The 21,189-nt window shown below is 32.8% G+C and overlaps 1 protein-coding gene across 1 annotated transcript; it reads left to right on the top strand.

The window, feature by feature from the left end:
- Positions 1-329: 329 nt before the first annotated feature.
- Positions 330-19,208, top strand: LOC134695152 (uncharacterized). Its single transcript, XM_063556352.1, has 10 exons — positions 330-675; positions 6,924-6,962; positions 9,560-9,751; positions 10,187-10,234; positions 11,173-11,490; positions 12,022-12,165; positions 14,348-14,943; positions 15,800-15,967; positions 16,397-16,607; positions 18,906-19,208. The coding sequence occupies exons 2-10, from the start codon at positions 6,942-6,944 to the stop codon at positions 19,011-19,013; spliced, it is 1,806 nt and encodes a 601-aa protein (XP_063412422.1). The 5' UTR covers positions 330-675; positions 6,924-6,941; the 3' UTR covers positions 19,014-19,208.
- The last annotated feature ends 1,981 nt before the right edge of the window (positions 19,209-21,189 follow it).

Below are 21,189 nucleotides of genomic sequence, written 5' to 3'. Positions count from 1 at the left end.
TGTAGTCCCTAGTGTGGACAGTGTATTACTTTTCAATTTTGTTTATACCCCTTCCAAATGTATTTCTTCATGTTTTATGCATCAAATAGTAAGTCAAAGGATAAAATGACACTGTCAAAAAATTGGGTAATGATTTCGAAAGTAAAGTAGTGATTTGGTTCAGTTGAAAAAGGTTGAAAAGTAGCACTTCGGAAGCTGTCAAAAGATTTCAAGACCCCCTTAACATAACACTGTTCATTTTTGAAGTTAGAGCCGATGAAATGTTCTGTAATTTTGATATAATGTGTCCCAAAAGTAGTACAATACACAGTAAAAATTTTATTGAGAAAGCGCAGGTGGGATTTTTAAATTTGCATTGATTGTCTAAAAGAAATGCACTACGAAATAATTTTAGGTCTCGGACCAGCAAATGTGCATAGATAGTGGTTATCAATGCATAGTTACTATGTACATTACATAATAAACATTACGTGGACAATGCATGCGATTTGATTGAACAAAGATTTGTGAAATATAAAGTTAATTCTTGGTATCACACAACGCAGTGATTATATTCAACATGCAAACTATAAGTCACTTTTAATATTGGACTGAGGAAATTTGTACATTTCATTTCAATTTTAACGCCGAAGCAAAACGTTCAAGACGACTTGTGGATTGATGTCCTTGTCAATTGTAAGTTAATTCTAATGCATATATCTTAAGTTTGCTATTAAGTTTGAGCCCATGTTCCGTGTTTAAGTCCGTATCTTGACCTATACAATGTTATAATGGTGTACTTATAAATTGTTATGTGAATTTGAGAGTTGCCTCATTGGCACTCATTCCACATCGTCCTATTTCTACTCAACATAAGAATTCAATCGAGAAAATGAACGACTAATTTATATTACAACCATTAACAAAAAACTACTACGGAACTACATGCACGTCACTTGAGAGAGGCACATAAATCATGTGGTGTGGTTATTCATGATTCACCAAAACCATAATCTTGGAGAGTGGCGTAATATAACAACATAAGAACAAACTTTACGAATCCGCTCAATTCATCAGAATTATAGATACAAACAGTCTTTAATTACAGATCTTAGAATACTCATTTAGTACGCGCTCGTTAAATATGTACACATGTGTAGGTTTATGAAACACATTTGTGGATCTATGACATAGTGAAAAACCTGATCTTGAACCGTATCATTTGTTATTAGAAATTTGCCTGTGACGTCATTTTCGTGGCGTTGATAAAGCCATGTGAAAGACAGTTCGTGTTTCTGTTGAGCTGTTTTCGTGTGCTGACATCTATTGTTTAACGTGTTTGTGTTCGGTTTTAAATGATTGGCATGACACAATGTGATATTGTTTGTTTGTGTATGTCTCTGTCTTGAATGTGCTTGCATTTATTTGTACTGTATTCCTGTTATATGCTGGTGGCATTTGAGTGTTATATGGTTCGCTTCTGTGTGTTTCATTGTCGTTTGTTTTTCGTTCACTTAAGTGTTTCTATTGTTTCATTGTTTTCCTGTTATAGTTGATGTATTTCCCTCAAGTTTTAGTTTGTAACCCGTAATTGTTTTCTCTCAAACAATTTATGACTTTCAACATAGCCAGAAATTAGTACGTGGGAACCTAAAGTTCAACGACTACACATACACGGTTTGGACTTGCTTATTCTTTGGAAATTCAAGTTTCTAATTTCACCCCGGCAACCTGTTTTTGTAAAGACCTTGTAAGCCAATTTTCAACACGAAGTTTGCAAATTTGACGTTTCAGCCATTTTAGCCGGTATTTTACACTGCGATGTTGAAGGCCTCTCGCTTCGATTTTTAAAATAGCTCAGGAACCTGAATTTTTGCAACAACAGTCATTATGTTTCGTTTAAATGGGTATATTGTTGTGTATATTTATTTTTCAGCCCCGGCAACCTGTTTATCACTTAAATTAAAATTAAAACAGACATTTTTTCAAAATTCCCTATCATTTTAATGTAATTTCCGTGACCCGTATCCGATTTCTTTAGTATAATATTCAAATAAGCAAAGTGGCGTTGATTTCTGGATATGAACAGCGGTATTCTACTGTTATTTATTTGATTGTATAATATATTGGTTTTAACACAACGTTCAGTACTACTAGTATTTCGTGAAGGTGAGGTTATATTTGACCGATTCCCTTGGTTGTAATTATAGTGAGTTTAGAGGCGTTCGAACCTGTCAAGTGCGTGAAGAACCCAAAATCATTATCTTAATGTTGGAAGGATAGCGAAACAGAGGAAATATTTATCATTTAAGAACCTTAAATTTGTTCAAAAACCCCCAGTCCCACTAGACCACGATCGCACTACGCTCACCACGATCTAAAATAAATTTAGATCGTGGTGAGGTCGCGGTATGAGCGGCATGAAAATGTACATTTTCGTTGCTTTCACGATGCTACTACGTCGTCATTACGCTCATACAACGATCTCACTACGATTATACCACGTTTTCAGCACGCTTATTCTGCGACCTTACTACGCTCATCAAGACCTTTCTACGCTCTTCCCGTTCTCACTACGACCATACCACGATTTATGCGACTGCAACACGATCTTACCACGCTTCTACTGCGATTATAGCACGCTCGTCCCACGACCTTACTACGACCATACCACGATCATACCCTGATCTTACTACGGCTCTCAACAATAATCTCAGCACCGAACTCCAATAAATACTGTTTTATTTCTTCTATTTCTCATTTATAAGAATATTTTACGGAAAAAACACAGACATGCCACCATCAAACATCTCTGGAGGCATTCTTGAAAAATTTAAGAAGGAAGTATAAAAAAGAAGATGTGGTATATTTGCCAATGAGACAAATATCAACAAAAGACCAAAATGACACAAACATTAACAATTATAGGTAACCGTACGGCCTTCAACAATGAGCAAAGCCCATACCGCATAGTAAGCTATAAAAGGCCCCGATAAGACAATGTAAAACAATTCAAACGAGAAAACTAACGGCCTTATGTATGTAAAAAAATGATCGAAATACAAATATGTAACACATAAACAAACGACAATCACTGAATTACAGGCTCCTGACTTGGGACAGGCACATACATAAATAATGTGGCGGGGTTAAACATGTTAACGAGATCCCAACCCTCCCCTAACCTTGGACAGTGGTATAACAGTACAACATAAGAACGAACTATACAAATCAGTTGAAAAAGACTTAACTCATCAGATAGACAAAAAATACAAGTGGACGTGGCCGGGTACTTATACATCCCGACACAAAAAGACACAATGAATTCGAACAGATATGAGAGTACTCGCAGTTATCTGACAGCTAGTTCAAAGCCACTAACAACTAATAAAAAATCATGCATCTAAGATTAAACAATCATCCTCAATTCTTAACTCGTTCATCAACTGATCATAATGACCAAACTGGAGTCTCCTATCCGTTGCTAACCAAAGACCTACGCCGTCTAAATGTTCTTCGAATCCTTCTTCTTCGCTCTCACAATAACAATATCATGGCTTGGTCGTTAAGATTTTGTATCTTAGTTATTGATTGAAGGAGCATTACTTCATGTACATGGTCTTATGTTTCCATGGTTCAATTGAAATTGATGTTTCAAACAAAACCTGGAGAGCTTTTATACATTTATGTGACAATGACAATGAGCATGACAAGAACTCGAAATACGTAGTACGAACGTAGACAGGTCGTAAGAAGAGCGTGATGAGGGCGGCATAAGCGTGCTAGAATCGTACTATGGTCTTGAAAAGCGTGGTGTAAACGTGGAATGGTCGTAGAGGGAGCGTAGTTGGGTCGCGGTGAGAACGTGATGGTTGTAGAGAGGTCGTAGAAACGTCGCTGTGAGATCGTAGTGTGGTCTCGCTACGCTCTCGCTACGATGGTACAGCGACCTTTGCGATCTTATCACGATCCTTCTGCGCTCTCACTACGCTTCTACTACGACCTGATTTCGCCACGACCGCACATCGCTTGTTTTGAACATGTTCAAAGTTGGCCACGCTCACCACGATCTCCAAGACCTCACCACGACCGTATTACGACCTCACTGCGATCTACACGATCGCACTACGCTCGTCAACATTTGCATTTTTTTCACAGATTGTAGTGCAATCGTGGCCTTGTGGGACTGGGGTATAAGCTTTGAAAAATCACAAGCTTTATAGTATGGTATATAAAAGTTCTGTTACTTTTAAAACTTGAGCATCTCATTTTAAGATCATATGCTTCTTGTTATACTTTACTAAGATAACATATTACTTCTGTAATGTTTAAAGTTGTCAGTAATTATAGAAAAAAGTAAAATCACAAAAATACTGAAATTAGAGGAAAATCAATTCGGAAAGTCCATAATCACATGGCAAAATCGAATAACAAAATTGAAGGAGTCGATATTGTCAAACATTAGTCACTATGAAATCTCGTATTAAAATAACTGTTTGATATTATAATACTTTTGGGGTCTGATATTCAAACAGGAGATGTATTGACACAGTGCTGTTAACACGAGTAAGATTCAGTAAGCTTGAATGGTGATGTAACATACTATGTGAAAAAAAACACTGATTCTTATTGCTTAAAAAACGGCCATTCTCTTCAAGAAAGAATCAGAAAAATCATATCATCTAACAAAACTGATAACAAGTCAAAGACAAATCACCAAGAATTAATAAGTTAACTTGTTATAATATGTTAATATACATTAAAAATAACCTGCCATGAGAACGCTGACATAAAATTACCTTCTATTATTTTCTTGTTGAATCATATCACTGTCGAAACATAATTAGTTATCAGGATTTCGATTTCTTAAACTCATAGTTTTCTTATTCAATGGTACCATATAATTAGTGTTATGAAGACGAATACAATGGCAATATCTCTTCATGAAAAGATGAATCATGCATTGGCAAGAAAAAGGTCCGATACAATCTTTTCATATTGATGGATGTATAAAAAAAGAGGCCTATGCCAATGATAGACTGTAAAAGAAAAGTCAGGATTGTCTACAGCAACTGTTGCCCGAAGAAGTTTGGAAATGTTTCAATAATATTTTATTTGGATTGTAATAATTACAAATCAATATTAAAACTCAATAGAGAGTCTATGCATAGACTACGTGATTTATGATACTATGGAGAAAACCTTCTTTTTTCTGTAGGTATAATAGGTGCAAATAAATTGTTTTAAAAATCAACAAAATCAATTTTTATTATTCGAAGCCGTTCTTATATTGCACAGTTGAGCTAATCTTTAGATTGAATTAGTTTTTGATAGCATTAAATAGATTTTATTCTTAAAAACATTGAATCTCAATTTGTTATACAAGGATATTCATAAAGAAAGAATTACACAAAGGTCAATCGACACGAATAAATATTAACCGATCCACAAAATATGGTTAATAATAAGCAAGTTAAAAAAAACCCCGTATCATGATAAAATCATGAAATTTTTGGCTATGCAAGAACGAAATGTGAATAATTGTGTGCATGTCAAGCCTATGTGGGTACGATCTTTGTTTTAAGTGTCGTTACAATTACAATACATGAAATTAATGTAACGGAAGAACTGAATGTTATTTAAACAAAACACTCTTTTTCAAAATCATAAACATGAAACCATACCTCAAGTATGCTATTGTGTGTCTCTTTGAATTTGAAATAAACTTTTAATATTCCTGTTTCTGTAACATGTGTAAGCGTTATAACAAAAAATAAAATTATAAAAATGCTGAACTCCGAGGCATTTAGCGAAAAATGAAAGACAAGAACACAAAAATTATTCTTTTCATTTAGCATATGATTGATTCTCAGATAATAAACATTGATGACCGAGTAATATAAGTTGGATTTTAATTAATTGTGATCACCGATGTTCCTGCCGGGAATCGGGTTTCCTTCTTGGTTATTTCGGATTATATGCCAACAAATCACATAGCCGACATGATATATCAAATAGCGTTAAAAAGGGCGTTAAAAACTGTCAATGAGTCAATTAAAAACTATGAATAATGGGTATAATCTAATCGGTGTATATACTAAAATATGTATTACATGTTTTACGGTGTACATGTTTGCCTGGCTGAGTTGATCGGTAAACTTATCGATCCTTTAAATACACGTATTATAAAAGGTTGTCAATTCACCATTGTAATTAGATCATTGAATATTGTTTTTATTGGTATAGATGTTTTTTTTTTAACAGTAAATAAAAGCACCTAAATATTATTGTTATATACATATCATATACACCTATTTATAGATCTACAATTTGTCGATTCTTGTATCTTGACATAACAAAATGTAATGCTTTTCTCTGACTGTTTATGAAATCTTTACACTTAATCTATAAGAAGTTGAATGTTAAATGATTGATAATTTTGTCTTATGATTATTTAAATTAGTTGCTTGTGGCTTTGAGCTAGTAGTCAGTAACTTCGAATACTCTCACATCAGTACTAAGTGCGTGCTTGTTGTTTGGAGATACTAATACTCCGTGTGTGCTACATGTATTCCTAATCATATCCGTTTGATGGGTTATGCCTTTCTCAATTTATTGTCAGTACCAAATCTACAATTACTGAGCTGATGATACCCTCAGGGACTGATAATCCACCAACAGAGGTATCGACTCTCAACGTTTAAACAGCTCATTTCTACCAACTTCGTAGAAGAAAACAGTTTAACACAAAACAAAAACCAACACATCTGAGCTTCTATGTTCCTTGCAAATATATGATGTCCTCGGGAAAAAAAAATTCCACCATCAAATATATTTTTCTACAGAGATACCTTAAACGATCTTGGTTGTAGCAAAAATGCGTAACATGATATGTATATATAAATAAAATATGTAAAACAACTCCATGCCTATTTTCATTTCAGATTGTAATATAAATAAAAATGGGAAGCGGTAACGAAAAGGTAAGGTATAAGTCATTTTACCAATTGTAAGTAACTCTATTGAATTGAAAAGCTAAATTCAAGGTTAAACGAAATACCTTATTCATCCAAAATATATTAAAGATAAATAACTTTTATAGATTCCTTAAATCATATATGGTCATTCCATTTTTTAAAAGTCAGAATTATTTGTTATTTGTTGTTGTCTGCCAATGGCATAGTTTGGTTTTGTCAATTTGTACGGACTTCCCCTACCTTTAGTTTCGCTTATAATTCAGAGTTCATATCTAAAGTGAGGATGGACTTAGGGAATTTGTCAAAAAAAAATCCTAACAACCTAATCAGACAGAGGATAACGACCGACGCCCACCAATAGGTCTACGACGCATCGTGAAAACCCTCTGTAGGAAGTGGGTCTCAGTTGGCTTGTTATAGATATAAAACAAACATTTCAATTGAACATCTCTAAAGACACTGGATGAAATACATATCTTATATTTTCTGATCCCATGAATAGATTACCTTAGCCGTATTTGGCACTACTTTTGGGAATTTTGAATCCTCAATGCTCTTCAACTTCGTACTTGTTTGCCTTATAAATGTTTTGATATGAGCGTCATTGATGAGTCTTTTGTAGACGAAACGCGCGTCTGGCGTACAAAATTATAATCTTGGTACCTTTGATAACTATTTGGGCTTATGCAACGCTCCTAATTACAATGGGAATGCACAAGCAAACTAAAATGGAGAATAGCAATTGAGAATATTTACATGGGATGTTCATTACTATGATATACGACTGATGGGTGTCATGCATTATAAAATTTGTCAATACTAGTTATTAACCAAACGACATTGGGAGGGAAGACATCGGTACAGTAGTTGTCTTTTCAGGACATTTATATTTTCATAATTGGTGTCAATAATGAAAAAGACTAAAATCATTTTCGTCAAACATGATATAAAGCTACATATTTACATGTATTGTGAATATATCAAATGTAAGTCCGCTTATAGACCTTGGAGTCTTTTTTTTTATATATCAATAGAAATTTGTAGCTCAAACAAGGCTGATCAGGACAAGTATTTTGAAACGATATGTATAAGACAAAAAAATCCGAAAACCTTTGCTATCCATAAGTATGAAATTAACACTTCACAAACATAGGTAAAATTAAAAACCAATTGTTCAGAGAACAATTGAAGGTCTTTCCATCAAAACAATGTATTTTGATATGAAAAGTTGTGAAACTAAGTCTAAAATGTCATTTCAATCGTCAAATGATAGCTTCTAGTAAGCTGATTCCAAAAATATATTGTTTCCGTACATTTTTTTTAAACAAGGGAGATAATTTGTTACTTCCGGTTTGAAAAATGTTACTTCCGATTATATTTGAATATTTACTTGACACTGATTCCAAAAATATCTGGTTCTATATACTTTTATATTAATAAAGTACAAAAAATAGCTACTTCCGGTTTACAAAAAGTCACTTCCGGTTGTTTTTTTCAAGGTTAAATGGTTTGATACCTTTTTCTAAAAGTTGTATATCTTTATCATGTATACATATAGCATAAAAGCAAAGGTCAAAATCTAGAACGTCAAATTAAGCTATGACCTTGAGATCAATTTCAAGGTCATAAACCAAGGACCTCAAATCAAAAGACCATAGGTCTTAATTATATTTAGTTAATGAGTTATATCACCAAACGCGTATTTTTAAATACAAGAGGGGAGAAAACTCCCTTTTACGTTTAACGTACGCTTGCAATCAAAATTTACATCTTACGAAATGTCGCAACTAACAATTTGTTAAAAATAATTTGTTGATATCTTATACAGTCTTTGGATATAAGTGAAAATAAGACAAATTCAAATATTAGAATATGACCTTGACCTTTGACCTTGACCTAATTTTCATTTTTTGGGACCAAGGACCTCAAATCAAAAGATCCTAGGTCTCTATCACTTATGGTTTATAAGATAGAAATTCATATCACTTATATCAGATGCATAAGGGGAAATAACTCTCATATGGAGCGGTCATATCGCTTCGGTCAAAAGAGGACAAATCATGCGAAGGATATAACGAGCAATTTTGTAAAATAAATTTGTCATAATCTTGAACGGTTGCGAAGGAGATACGATAACAAGGAAAACAGTGTTTGGGGAGATAACTCCTACAAAGAAAAGTATTCGTTTACGCAGGGTTAATTTCAAAAGCGCATAAACTGTTCGATATCATAAACAAAATATCTAAGCGACATATTGCGAAACAAATGTTTATCGCAAGAACAAAATTAGGCGGAAGAAAAAAAAAATAATCAGAAGAAAAACAATAGGTCTTTCCACAGAAAAGTGGAAAGACCTAATAAAATGGCACGAGTCCCAAAAATATTCGAGTTTGAGTATTTATGTTCTGTGAGTGTAACAAAATTTTCCATCACAACTAATCTTGCAAAAAAAGACAAGTTGAAGCAAAAAAAAAATCATATAAGAAACAAGTTATTCTGACTTATTGACATGGTGAACAAGCTGAATACTTAAAGTCTGCTATTATTACAATTTTCACATTGCTTATATTCTACTTTTATACTTATTTCGTCGCTTCGTATAGTGTCAACCGGAAATTGTTGACCACGAAAAACCTGATGATGGTGAACAGCTGAAAAAATGTTTTAAAAAGGCGATGGATGAGAAAAGGATGGTTTTAGTGTCATTAGGCGACAGAGACAAGGATTGGATAAAACATGCAAGGTGTAATGAAAAACTAGTTATGGTTGACTGCAAATCTTTGTATGAAAAACAGGTAACCATTTTTAACCATCTTTTATGGATATGTTAATATAACACAAGAACATTAAAGTTGTAAATATTACTTTTCACTTACAAAATATTACGAACAACTGTACAATTGACCTTTTAAAGCACTGTTTGGTTTGCAATAAGTTACATGCATTATTGTTGACTTTCTTTATAGTAGAATACATTACAATACATATGCAATGGACGTGACAATAAGTTGAACCTATCTCACCAAACAGTCATAATTATGCTAAAAGAGACATTTTATCTTGTGAGACAATTTTTGTTGAAATGGTCAACGTATTTGACTCTAATCTTGCTGTCTATGCAAACACATATACATACTGTTCGATTTGCTTGATTTGACAGGTATTGTTTCTCAGAGTTGAGTTATAACTAATATTAAGAACTTTAAATTCAGATACTGTCTTTGTTTCAGATGAAGCGTTCACCGTCACAATCTGTTTGTCCCGATTTGTCGGAAGAGGTAAGCATCTGACAATATAGATGGCAAAAAAAATGAAGATGTGTTCATTGTTAATACATGCTATTTCTTGTCATTATGTTAATGTTGTTTGTGTTACAAATCGTATAATTTGGTTTATATGGCAATAAATTGTTTTATTTGATATGATTTGTTAATACCAATTTCTGTAAGAAGTTTTAGATCGAAATGCTCTTCAACTTCGTACTTTTGTTTGCTTTTATAGTTTTTTTTTGGATCTGAGCGTCACTGATGAGTCTTGTGCAGACAAAACGCGCGTCTGGTGTTTATATAAAATTTAGTCCTGGAATCTATAAGTTTATTTATAGGCCAAATTTATCTAAAAAACAAAGTATTTCTTATTAGTATTAACCTGTTCTGGAAATGTTCAAATTTAAAGCACAAGGATCATTTATGAGTTCACGTTCAATTATATAAACGTCAAATTTTATGAACAAGTAAGAAATGTTCAATGCAGCAGTATTACTCGGTTAATATGATAATTGGGCATACTAAATATAGAATTTAAAACTGAACAGTTGAAGACTTGCTGAAAGAAAAAAGGTCATTGCAGCTTTATAAAGGATACAAATGAACAGAACAATTTGTGATTGTAATTTTTAGAAAAAATGTCAAAATACACACATATCATAAAAACACATATAGGAAAAGCTTATATTGAATAGAAATATCACAAAATAAATTAAATGAACACTATGTTAATGATTAAATATTCGTTGGAATGGACTTGTAATGTTGAAAAAGTTTGGCTTCAAGAAATGAAAGTTTAGCTGATAAATTGAGGTAACAGACAATTACCTATTTTCAGAAATAAAAATAAAAGTTTTCACACGCATAAAGGAGTCACAAATTGTCTCTAAACTTAAGAAATAATAGACATATTCATATATTGTTATTAACGATACATGTACATGTTATAGACACAATGTGTTGAAGATGATATTGACAAAACATTAGCTAGTTTAAAAACACGGATTGGAGAGACACCAACTGTTCAGAAGGAGAGGTATGTGAATTGGGGCAAGACACAATCTATGGAGGTTATTTCGTCTTCCCCTACAACAAAAGAAGAACTTCAAAAGTTGGTGTTAGCAGCATCTGAGGAAGGTCTGCGTGTAAGATGTGCTGGAAGAGGACACAGCTGGGCTCCATTATTCGCCGACAGTAATCAATTACTTATTCATGTAGAAGATATGAAAAGCGATTACAAGGATGGGTCCAGTATAAGAATATCTGATGTAAGCGTTATGACACATGTAAATATAAAATGTTTGCTTTGAAGACGTTAATTAGACAAACAAAATCGAAATGATATTCTGAGGACAATAATCGGTCCCTCACACTAGGTTTCTTTCAATATACCAAAAGAAATTTAGTATATTGTGGATTATATCAAAAAGACAAGAAAGAGAAGATAACACCTACATGGATTGGATGTGTTGTGATAAATAACAGCATCAAGGATACACGGCTATACAATTGGACGTTAGTTGCGAGTATTGTCTAACCAAGGCTGATGGTGATTCTTGATTCATAATTTTTTTACAGTACAAATCAAGTACAATTACTATTTTATAAATCAAGTATGAATAAATGAATCTATAACAACACCTATTAAAATTAAACCTGACACGATATCTTGATTTCCAAAGAAAAACAAACCTCCTTATATATATAACCAGACTGATTTTTTTTTAAATTGTCTGGGCATGTACGTTTATACGCTTGTTATAAAAATGAAAAATAATATTATATTAACGGCATTTCAGCGTGAAAAAGGAGAAGTGGACATTATGACCGGAGCAACGACTGGAGAATTTAAAGAGTTCCAACTAAAACACAAAGTGAATATACCTGGTAATGCTGTTTTAGATTGTGTTCATATGGTCAGTGTTGTAGCAACAGGCTGTCATGTAAGTGTTTTTTTTGTGTTTTTTTTTTTATCAAAGTGTTGAATATAAAAGGATTCCAATATTAACTTCTTACAGAAATATGTTCCACGTATTGCTTAGGTTATATTTAGAAACTGAGAGGGGACATGACATGACCCATTATTCGGCCCCAGAAAAAAATTGATATAAAAAACAAACCTCATTATTATACGTTACATATATTTCAAACAATTATATCACGTGACATTGAATAATTCAGTTAATTTCATTCAATTGCAAGGAAGGACGAATAACCCTGAAAAAAATCCACTAGCGGTGAATGACCCTATTTATCACATTTTATCGTTTGCTGATTTGTTGCCGTTTTTGGCACAACTTTTTTTTTAACTTTTGTTCCTCGATACTGTTCAACTTTGTACTTGTTTTGGCTTTCAAACTTTTGTATCTGGGCCTCACTAGTAAGTCTTGTGTGTGGTCAAATCACACTTCTGGCGTATGAAAGTTTAAATCTGGTGCCTTTTGTTAGCTATTATTCGTGTGTTTCTTGTCAATTGTGTTCTCCTATTTATTTGTAAAGTAGTCCTGTAATGTTGTGTTGTCATTTTAATGTTATATTTAACATGGCCATACATGTGGGAGGTTTGGCATGCCACAAAACCAGGTTCAACCCACCATTGTGTTCTTTAAAAATGTCTGTGCCAAATAAGTAATATGACCATTGTTATATTATAGTTCGTTTCTGTGTGTGCTACATTTTAACGTTGTGTTTCAGTTGTGTCGTTTGTTTTCTCTTATATTTGAGTTTGAATTCATATTACTATAAGACGTGCCACGGTAGATTCCTATCCCAAATTAATGTATTTAGTTTCGATGTTATATTTGTTATTCTCATCATATTTTGTCCAATGTTTGGTCCGTTTCTGTGTGTGTTACATTCTATTGTTGTGTCGTTGTTCTTCTCTTATATTTAATGCGTTTCCCTCAGTTTTAGTTTGTTAGTTTGTTGAAAGACATAAATTCTACGTGTATTTTTGAACGACAACTTGTGTTTGGTACTAACGCAAGAACGGGTAAGGGATTTTACAATGATTCAAAATCCCGTTCCACTGTTAGAAATTATGAGTATCCAAAGTTGAATCCTTTAAAGTTATTTTACTACGGGCTGCGCCCTCAATAAAATTACCCTCTCGTGTTGACAATGTTGGATATTCATCTTCTCAACGGGCGAATATTGTATATTATATTCACCTTTTTTAAAGTATCTGTCCGATAATTGCAGTATTTACAGCTTCAAGAGGTTATCGTGTCTTTAATTTTCTAAAAGTGTAAGGGTCTATGGTCAAACAGATGTAATCAGTAACAAACTTTTTTATTTGATGAAATACGAGTCGATTACAAACACTTTTCTTCAATTATGTGTTCACAAAAAGTCTGCTCTACAAGCTGAGCAATACTTTAAGTGTATCAGTCATGCTGTGGGGCTTTAAGCTAACATTTAATATATGGTATGAATGTATAATGTGATACATTTTGTACAATGCCTTTTGTTTTACGAGGCCTCTTGTTAAAGTCTAAACAGTTCGATCATTATATAATTTTTTTTTTCCGGCGTACATTTTCAAAATGTCTGTTACAACCAAATTGTTTGTATAGTGAGCAACATGGAATGTTGACCTCTATTCTTAATTGATATCTAAACGAAAGTTCTTTTCAATGTCAACTTATTTTTGCGTCTGATTCATCTAAAAGTGAGATACAGAAATAATAAATTGCGTTTAAAAGTTCATATAAAAACTATATACAGTTGTGTTGCACTCGAATTGTTGGATAATTATGTCTGATTTTATCAGTTTTGTACGACTCTTTTTTTGAAATTATCTTAGAGTTCGGGGTTTTTGTTCTACGTTTAGACATATACTGTATACATATACAGTTCGTACGAAATTTACTTAAACAGTGTCAGATCTGCAAATCTGCTAATCTTAATTTTTTACCCTTCCTTAAGCAGGTTTCGAATTCCTGTTTCTTTGACATTGTTACGCTGCTTTTGAGATGAAGAAAACACAAATTATGGTTTAAGCCCTGTATTACCACAGGTGATGACATGTAATGTATGCCATACAGTTTGTTTTAATTTAAAAATGGTTTTTCGCATAACAGTTGTTTAATTTACAAATGGTTATATGTATTACATATTACATAGGGTGTTGGAAAGGATGTGAAGACACCAGGTGATGATTTAGTGAGAATGCGCGTAATCGGAAGCGATGGTAAACTGCGAACCTATACATCAGACGACAAAGAGATGTTGAAAGCGATTAGTTCAAACCTTGGATGTTTCGGAGTTATATTTGACATGACAATAAAAGTCATCCCTGAAGTTATCGTAAAAGTAGAAAATCGGTACATGACACTAGAAAATTTAATCTACAAACCTGATCATCCTGATAGCTTACAAAACCTTTTTAAGGAAAACTGGTCGGTTCAGATTCTTTGGTTTCCTTACAACTCACTCAGCCTTTTTGATTACGATCCAAAAGATGATGAAGTATGGATTCGTGTAATTAACAAAAAACCGAAAGACACAAAGAAAGTAAAGACAGAAACCCAAACATACTACGACTGGAAAGAAATTAAAGATTATTTGACAGCAGAAGGATTGTCGATCGTGTCATCAGAAGTAGTTGGAAATCCTTCTTTGACTCCATGGTTTGCGTGGTCAGCCTTTGGAAGTTTGAAGCATTTCGTATTTCCCAAAGGTCCACTGTATCAGGAACTTCCACACGCTGTTCATTTTAGGTAATACTGTTACATATTTATGATAAAACCCATAGTTATGGATAAGTTAGTGCACTAACATAACCTAGGCTCCTAATATTAAACGAGGGATAGACTAGAAAAAAGTAAAATTACAAAAATACTGAACTCCAAGGAAAATTCAAAAAGGAAAGTCCCCAATCAAATTACAAAATCAAAAGTTCAAACACATCAAACGAATAGATAACAACTGTCAAATTCCTGACTTGTTAAAGGCATTTTCTTATGTAGAGAATGGTGGGTTAAACCTGATTTTATAGCTAGCTTAACCTCTCACTTGTATGACAGTAGCATCAAATTCCACTACATTGTCACCGATCCTATCACAATAGGAAAGACTTTCAACATTACAATATTTTGCACAAGTTATCCTTTACATGCCTTTTCCCACGAAAATCTAATTGTAAAAAATGTACAGATATAATTTGTTTGGTAGAAGCTGACTGCATGTTTTGTAATATTTTATGATAATACAAAATATGTAAAGTAATTTGAATATTTCAAAAACATTTCTTGAATAAACAGTTTATAACATTTTTGTGTTTCTATCATTTGTCTATATTTATTCTTCAAATCAATGTTAGTTCTTTCATTCACCATACACGTATGTGTGTGTAATGGCAACAATGTCGGACGCATGCACGGTAATTAATACAAAATCACCTGTTTGATTAAATATAATGCATCTTTGCTCAATAACATTTAGTACATATTTGTAAGTTTGAATTATGAGTAATTCGTTTCAAAGTGAACTGTATTTTGCTATGATATTCCAGTAAAAAGTACTTATAAATTGGTAAGTCATTAATTATTTGATACCTTAAAATTACTTTCACAGGCAGTATACTCATAAGGCCCCTGTGAATTGCATGGAGTTTGCTTTCGATTTCAATCCTGAACGATTGCAGAAAATTATTCAAGTCGTAGTGGAAAAAGTAGATCATCACGAAGACAAAGATGAGTATCCATTGAACCTTGTTATGGAAATGCGCCTGATGGGTTACAGGTAAATAAAAACAAAGAAATAGCGTTCATTCTTTTATATAAATAAGACCGTTAGTTTTTTCATTTGAATTGTTATACATTGTCATATCGGCTGATTATGTGGTATGGGCTTTGCTCATTGTTGAAGGCCGTGCGGTTACCTACAGTTGTTAATTTCTGTGTCACTTTTGTGGGCAGTTGATTCATTGGCAATCATGTCACATCTTCCTTTGTTTATATTTAGTATTTATATAAACAGGTTTTCAATATTTTGTCAACATAACACGAAACAAGTTATTCGAATATGTACTATTAAATTATAACCTTACTATTTTACCACATACAGGAACACCATTGAGGCAAAATAGGCAAATGTTTCTTTTTTATATGTGATGTTGTATTGTATTTTTCAAAGGTGTCTTTTAATTATAAATTCTTAATTTAATTACAGTGACTCATTTCTTTCTCCTGCTATAATCGGAAATCCAGCATATGGTGGATCTGGTTGCACTTTTACAATAGAAATTTTAAGTATTGTCCACACCAAAGGATGGAAGAAGTTTGCCACAGACGTAGGAAAAGAGTGGATGGCTTTAGATGGTGTTCCACATTTAGCAAAGCAGTGGGACTTTCTTCCTCGTATTGAGGATCATATCTACAAGGTAAGAAATAAAGAGAAGCTATATGTTTATAAAGGTAAAATTAAAACTTGAATTAAAGACCAGAAAATGTATCTGGTCATCAAATTAGTAATACAATCAATCCGCCAGCAGCTACATTAAGTAAACAATTATATTACTGAATTATTCTGACAAAACTTGTTTGAATCCATGTAAGACACAAAGTCCTTTATATTAGTTTTTGACACTTACATTAAATGTTAATTCAGCTTTTGGTCATTTAATGTAGAAAACAAAAACACCGTTTTTCGCACTGATTATCAATGGATCAACACAGCAATTTATCGTATTTTCTACCCTTTGACACACTGGACTATTTTTTCGTTTTAATTGTTTTCATTTAGTATTGATCATTTCGAGGCCTTTCAAAAATGCTTATGCGGTATGGGCGTTGCTAATTGTTGAAGGCAATAAGGTGACAAATAGCTGGTAATTTCTGTGTCATTTTGGTCTTTTGTAAGGAGTATACTTTTTAATATATTGGTCATATAATTGCATTGTCATCCAATCACTGTTGCCACGATTTCTTAAAAGGATGAAATTACATTCCGCGAAAAGATGAAATATTAACAATGCTACATCTTGCCCCTTTAGCAGTTTTGTTGTCGTATCTATACTATTAAACGAGAGTACCTCAATTTTGGTGTCGCTTCTCTTCCTTCCACAATAAATCAATCATCATGCCTCTGTGTCCTATAGGTAACATGCATAGTCGCATTTGTCATCCATTCTTATGATTATTCAGATTGAGTTATTTTGGGAGAAAAACGACAAAAAAGGAGTCCAGAAATGATTCCGTTATCAGACTGACTTTTCGTCATAGATAAGACTTCCTGTTTGAAACATGCGCAAATACAACCAATCGTATGAAAAATAACAAAAAAGAAAATTAGATAAGCTAATCAGAGCGTTCTCCATTTAATGGTGTTTAAATTGCATGAACCACAACTATTATACCTCCCTAGAGAGGACAATTATTGTTCGCGTTTATCTACATGTAAACTACGATTTTACTTCTTTAATATATGGAGAATCTCTGTATTCTGTCTACTGTTTTTTTTGTAAATGTTTACTATTCAGGGGGTCATACCAGTTGCATTTATATTAAAATAAGTAAAACATGTGACACAAGTACTACCAATCGTAGAGCGTTCTCAATATCACTGTGTTTAGATCGCAAAAATCACAACTTTTATATCCTTTAGAGAGGACAAAATTTTTTTCGCGTTTACGATTATACTACTTTAATATATAGAGACTCTCTGTATTCTGTCAGGGAATTTCTATATATAATTTATTGTTAAAAGGGAAAATAGTGATTTGGCAAAAATTAAAGTAAGGTAGAGATTAAAGGGAGGCAGGACCTTTTTCGGGGCGTCAGGATTGGGTGTTTTTAAGCTCGGGATTTGGGGATTGATCCTTACGGGATCCGGATAAGCCCGGATTTTCGGGATCAGGACCCTCCAATCGACAACCCCTCAAATTAGCCTTAGTCGGTATTAGTCATTTATACATGATTCAAATACTTCCATTGGCATATTAATAAGGCTCTAAAAAAGCACTGATGGATTGTCATAGAAGCATATTTTTAAGACTAATAATGGTCTATATATAAGCAGTTACATTCATTTCATGTTTGAAACGGTGCAAATTTTCAATTTGATTTGACTTTATCAAAAGAAGCATTGTAGCAAAGGAAAAGAATAATTGTGGTCGTAACAGAAACACGAATATAATTGAATTTAACAGAAAGGAAACAAATATCGGACTTTGGAAAAAGGGAGATACCTTAATGTAATTCTAATACATAATATCTTTAACAAAACAATCATCCTACAACAGTTCACAAGCTGAATATGCCCGCGACTTTGCGGGTGTTTTCTAGTAAGAATATAAAAAGAACAAGGTGTGGTAAGATTTAAAAAGTAACAACTCTGCACCAGACTAAATGTAATCAGCTATAAGTCACAGTATAACAATAAATAACTCGACGAATAATGTTGGTCCTATAACGTTTTACGCTAAACATTCATTATTATATATCAGCATTAGGGGCCTTCAATAACTGAAATGCAATATATATTTTGTTCATTGTTGAAAGCCTTACGGCCTTATGGAGAGCTGTGTTATTGGCAATCAAATCACATCTTCTTTAATATATTGAAGTTAATTTCTGTTATCGTCTTTGGCATTGACGTTATATTAACTCTAGAAATATGAAATATTTTTTTTATTGATCAACCATGTATGTACATAAACTATTCTTTTATAATCTTGCAGCATATGGGACAACATATCGACGCATTCAAGGAGCAGCTGACGAAATCTGGCGCTGATCCAAATGGAATGTTTCTCAATAAAAGCATCCGAAAACTATTACGATTGTAACCGGTCTGAACTGAACTTTTCGAAAGTGTGTGCTGTGAAAAAATGAAGTAGTTCGCCAAATTATAGAAAATGAGCCTTTTTTTGTTGTTATGAATACAAATCTTGATGGAACATGTTGAATGAAAACAAAATATGCATTTTGAAATGTACAAAATAAATTTATGAATATAAAACACACTTTATAACGTGCATGTATTGACCAGACATACTTCTGCTTGAATACTTTAATCTAGTGTTTTTTATTTATTGCTTTATATTTTACATAATGCTTAGTTTTTTATGTGTGTGTTATATTTTAATGTTTGTCGTTGTTCTCCTCTTCTATTGAATGCGTTTCCCTCAGTTTTAGTGTGTAACCCAGATTTGTTATTTTCTACCGATTTATGAGTTTCGAACAGCGATATACTACTGTTGCCTTTATTTATATCCTTCTTCCCTTTCGTTCAATATTTTAATATACATTAGCTTTTTGTTGTCATTTCAATGTAGAATAGTTTCAATTTTTTGTCATCGTCATACATTCATACTTTTATACATTATTGTTGTTGGGTTACTGGCTTTTGAATGTACGTCTGTATGGTAACGTAGTTGTTTTCCCTTGTTTTCCTTTTTGTCATTTAGTGGTGAAAAGAATAATGTTAATACCTAATAGGTCCAATGCGTATGTAATGTATACGAAATACAAAATATATAAACGGATAATACAACTTTTAAGTCGAAAACGCCATGGCGAAAAACAACAACTAACAACAATTTTAAGAAAAAAGCCATACAAACTTAAAAAAGGATTTGAACGTATTTAAACTAAAACATTTCAATTGGTGATATCCGTTGTCCGGGATATTACACAGATACCATGTGGTACCTGTCGTGGTGTTCAAGTTTTATTCTTATACTCATAATCGAGGAAAAGAGCACATATTTGCTTTCGATAATTGGAACATATTCGTTGGTATCTGTATATCTTATATTTCATAATCGTTGAAGGTTTTGAAGAATGATCCCTACTTTATCTCTTGGAAATCTTGATATCTTTGTTTCAAAGTTGTTAACAGTTAGTTTTATTTTGGATAACATGTGATGCCATTCCACCATTCCAAACAAAATGTTGCCTGAAAATGAAATCTGAACCGTTACAAAATAAAAAAGGCAGGTAAAAAATAAAAGCATTGGCAAAATTATTTCAATAATTACAATATATAGCAATATATCAAAATGATAAGAAACATTAACCAATTGTATTCAATACATCACAACAAATAAAAGCTGTGTAAAATATTTAGTTATATGGTCTGTCTTGTATTACCTTAAAGTTGATTTTTTATAATTTTGAAAATCAAATATACACCTATATGCTGTAACGTTCTATTAGAAAGATTGCTCGGTTTTTCATTTGTGTATACTCTCAAGCAAATTGAGTAACATGTATTATATATATATGGAAAATGATAGTTAAATATTTTTACTGGTGACTGATGAGTGTGATGTGACCTAAACGTTGACATTTGGGCGTGGTTCACCTCCGTGCATTTTACACTTAAATGAACGGTAGAAAAGGATACAATTTCTTGCGAATCTGTGTTGAAATCTTGCTGGCCTTGCGGTCATATAACTTTCGAGCACGATTTTTGTACTCAGACTCAAGAATCAACCAATAAAAATACTGGATTTAGTGTTTCGAGCACTCATTTTGTACTCGGAGTACTGAGTAAAGTTTAATGACCGAAGGCCCTGAAGAAAGTCTGACTCAGATAATTCAAATGTCAGGGGTTTATCGATCATTCATTACATTCTTTTATCAATGTTGACTACACTCAGTAAATGTAGCACTAATAAACTAATATTTGGATGAATCATATTAAAAAAATGTTACATGATTGAAAATAAGACAACACACTACAAAAGACCACATGCCATAAAAATTAACAACGATAGCTTTACGAACATCCTTCAATAATGAAATAAATTCATTTGGCACATTCTTATATAAAAGGCCCCGAAATTTGAATTACAATTTTAAAGAGACAATGAGCATATGCATGTATATGAGTGTGCGATCAGAATTTCGGAATATCTAAATGTAGTATGAATCTAATAATTGTCAACATAACCTACAGTAGTTATTTAGAATCAGGCCGCGATATTTTACAATATGTTGCATATATTTAAGGTAATT

The sequence above is a fragment of the Mytilus trossulus genome, chromosome 13 (assembly GCF_036588685.1).
Source record: "Mytilus trossulus isolate FHL-02 chromosome 13, PNRI_Mtr1.1.1.hap1, whole genome shotgun sequence".
Taxonomy (NCBI): Eukaryota; Metazoa; Mollusca; class Bivalvia; order Mytilida; family Mytilidae; genus Mytilus; species Mytilus trossulus.
Note: the sequence above shows the minus strand (reverse complement) of the source record. Positions and strands in the feature narration are given on the sequence as shown.

What these genes read in the sequence shown, in the direction of transcription:
- LOC134695152 (XM_063556352.1), top strand. Translation starts at nt 6,942, where the DNA reads ATGGGAAGCGGTAACGAAAAG. An exon ending in TGGGAAGCGGTAACGAAAAG is followed by an intron (nt 6,963 to 9,559) that starts GTAAGGTATAAG and finishes CGCTTCGTATAG; the next exon opens with TGTCAACCGGAAATTGTTGA. An exon ending in AATCTTTGTATGAAAAACAG is followed by an intron (nt 9,752 to 10,186) that starts GTAACCATTTTT and finishes TCTTTGTTTCAG; the next exon opens with ATGAAGCGTTCACCGTCACA.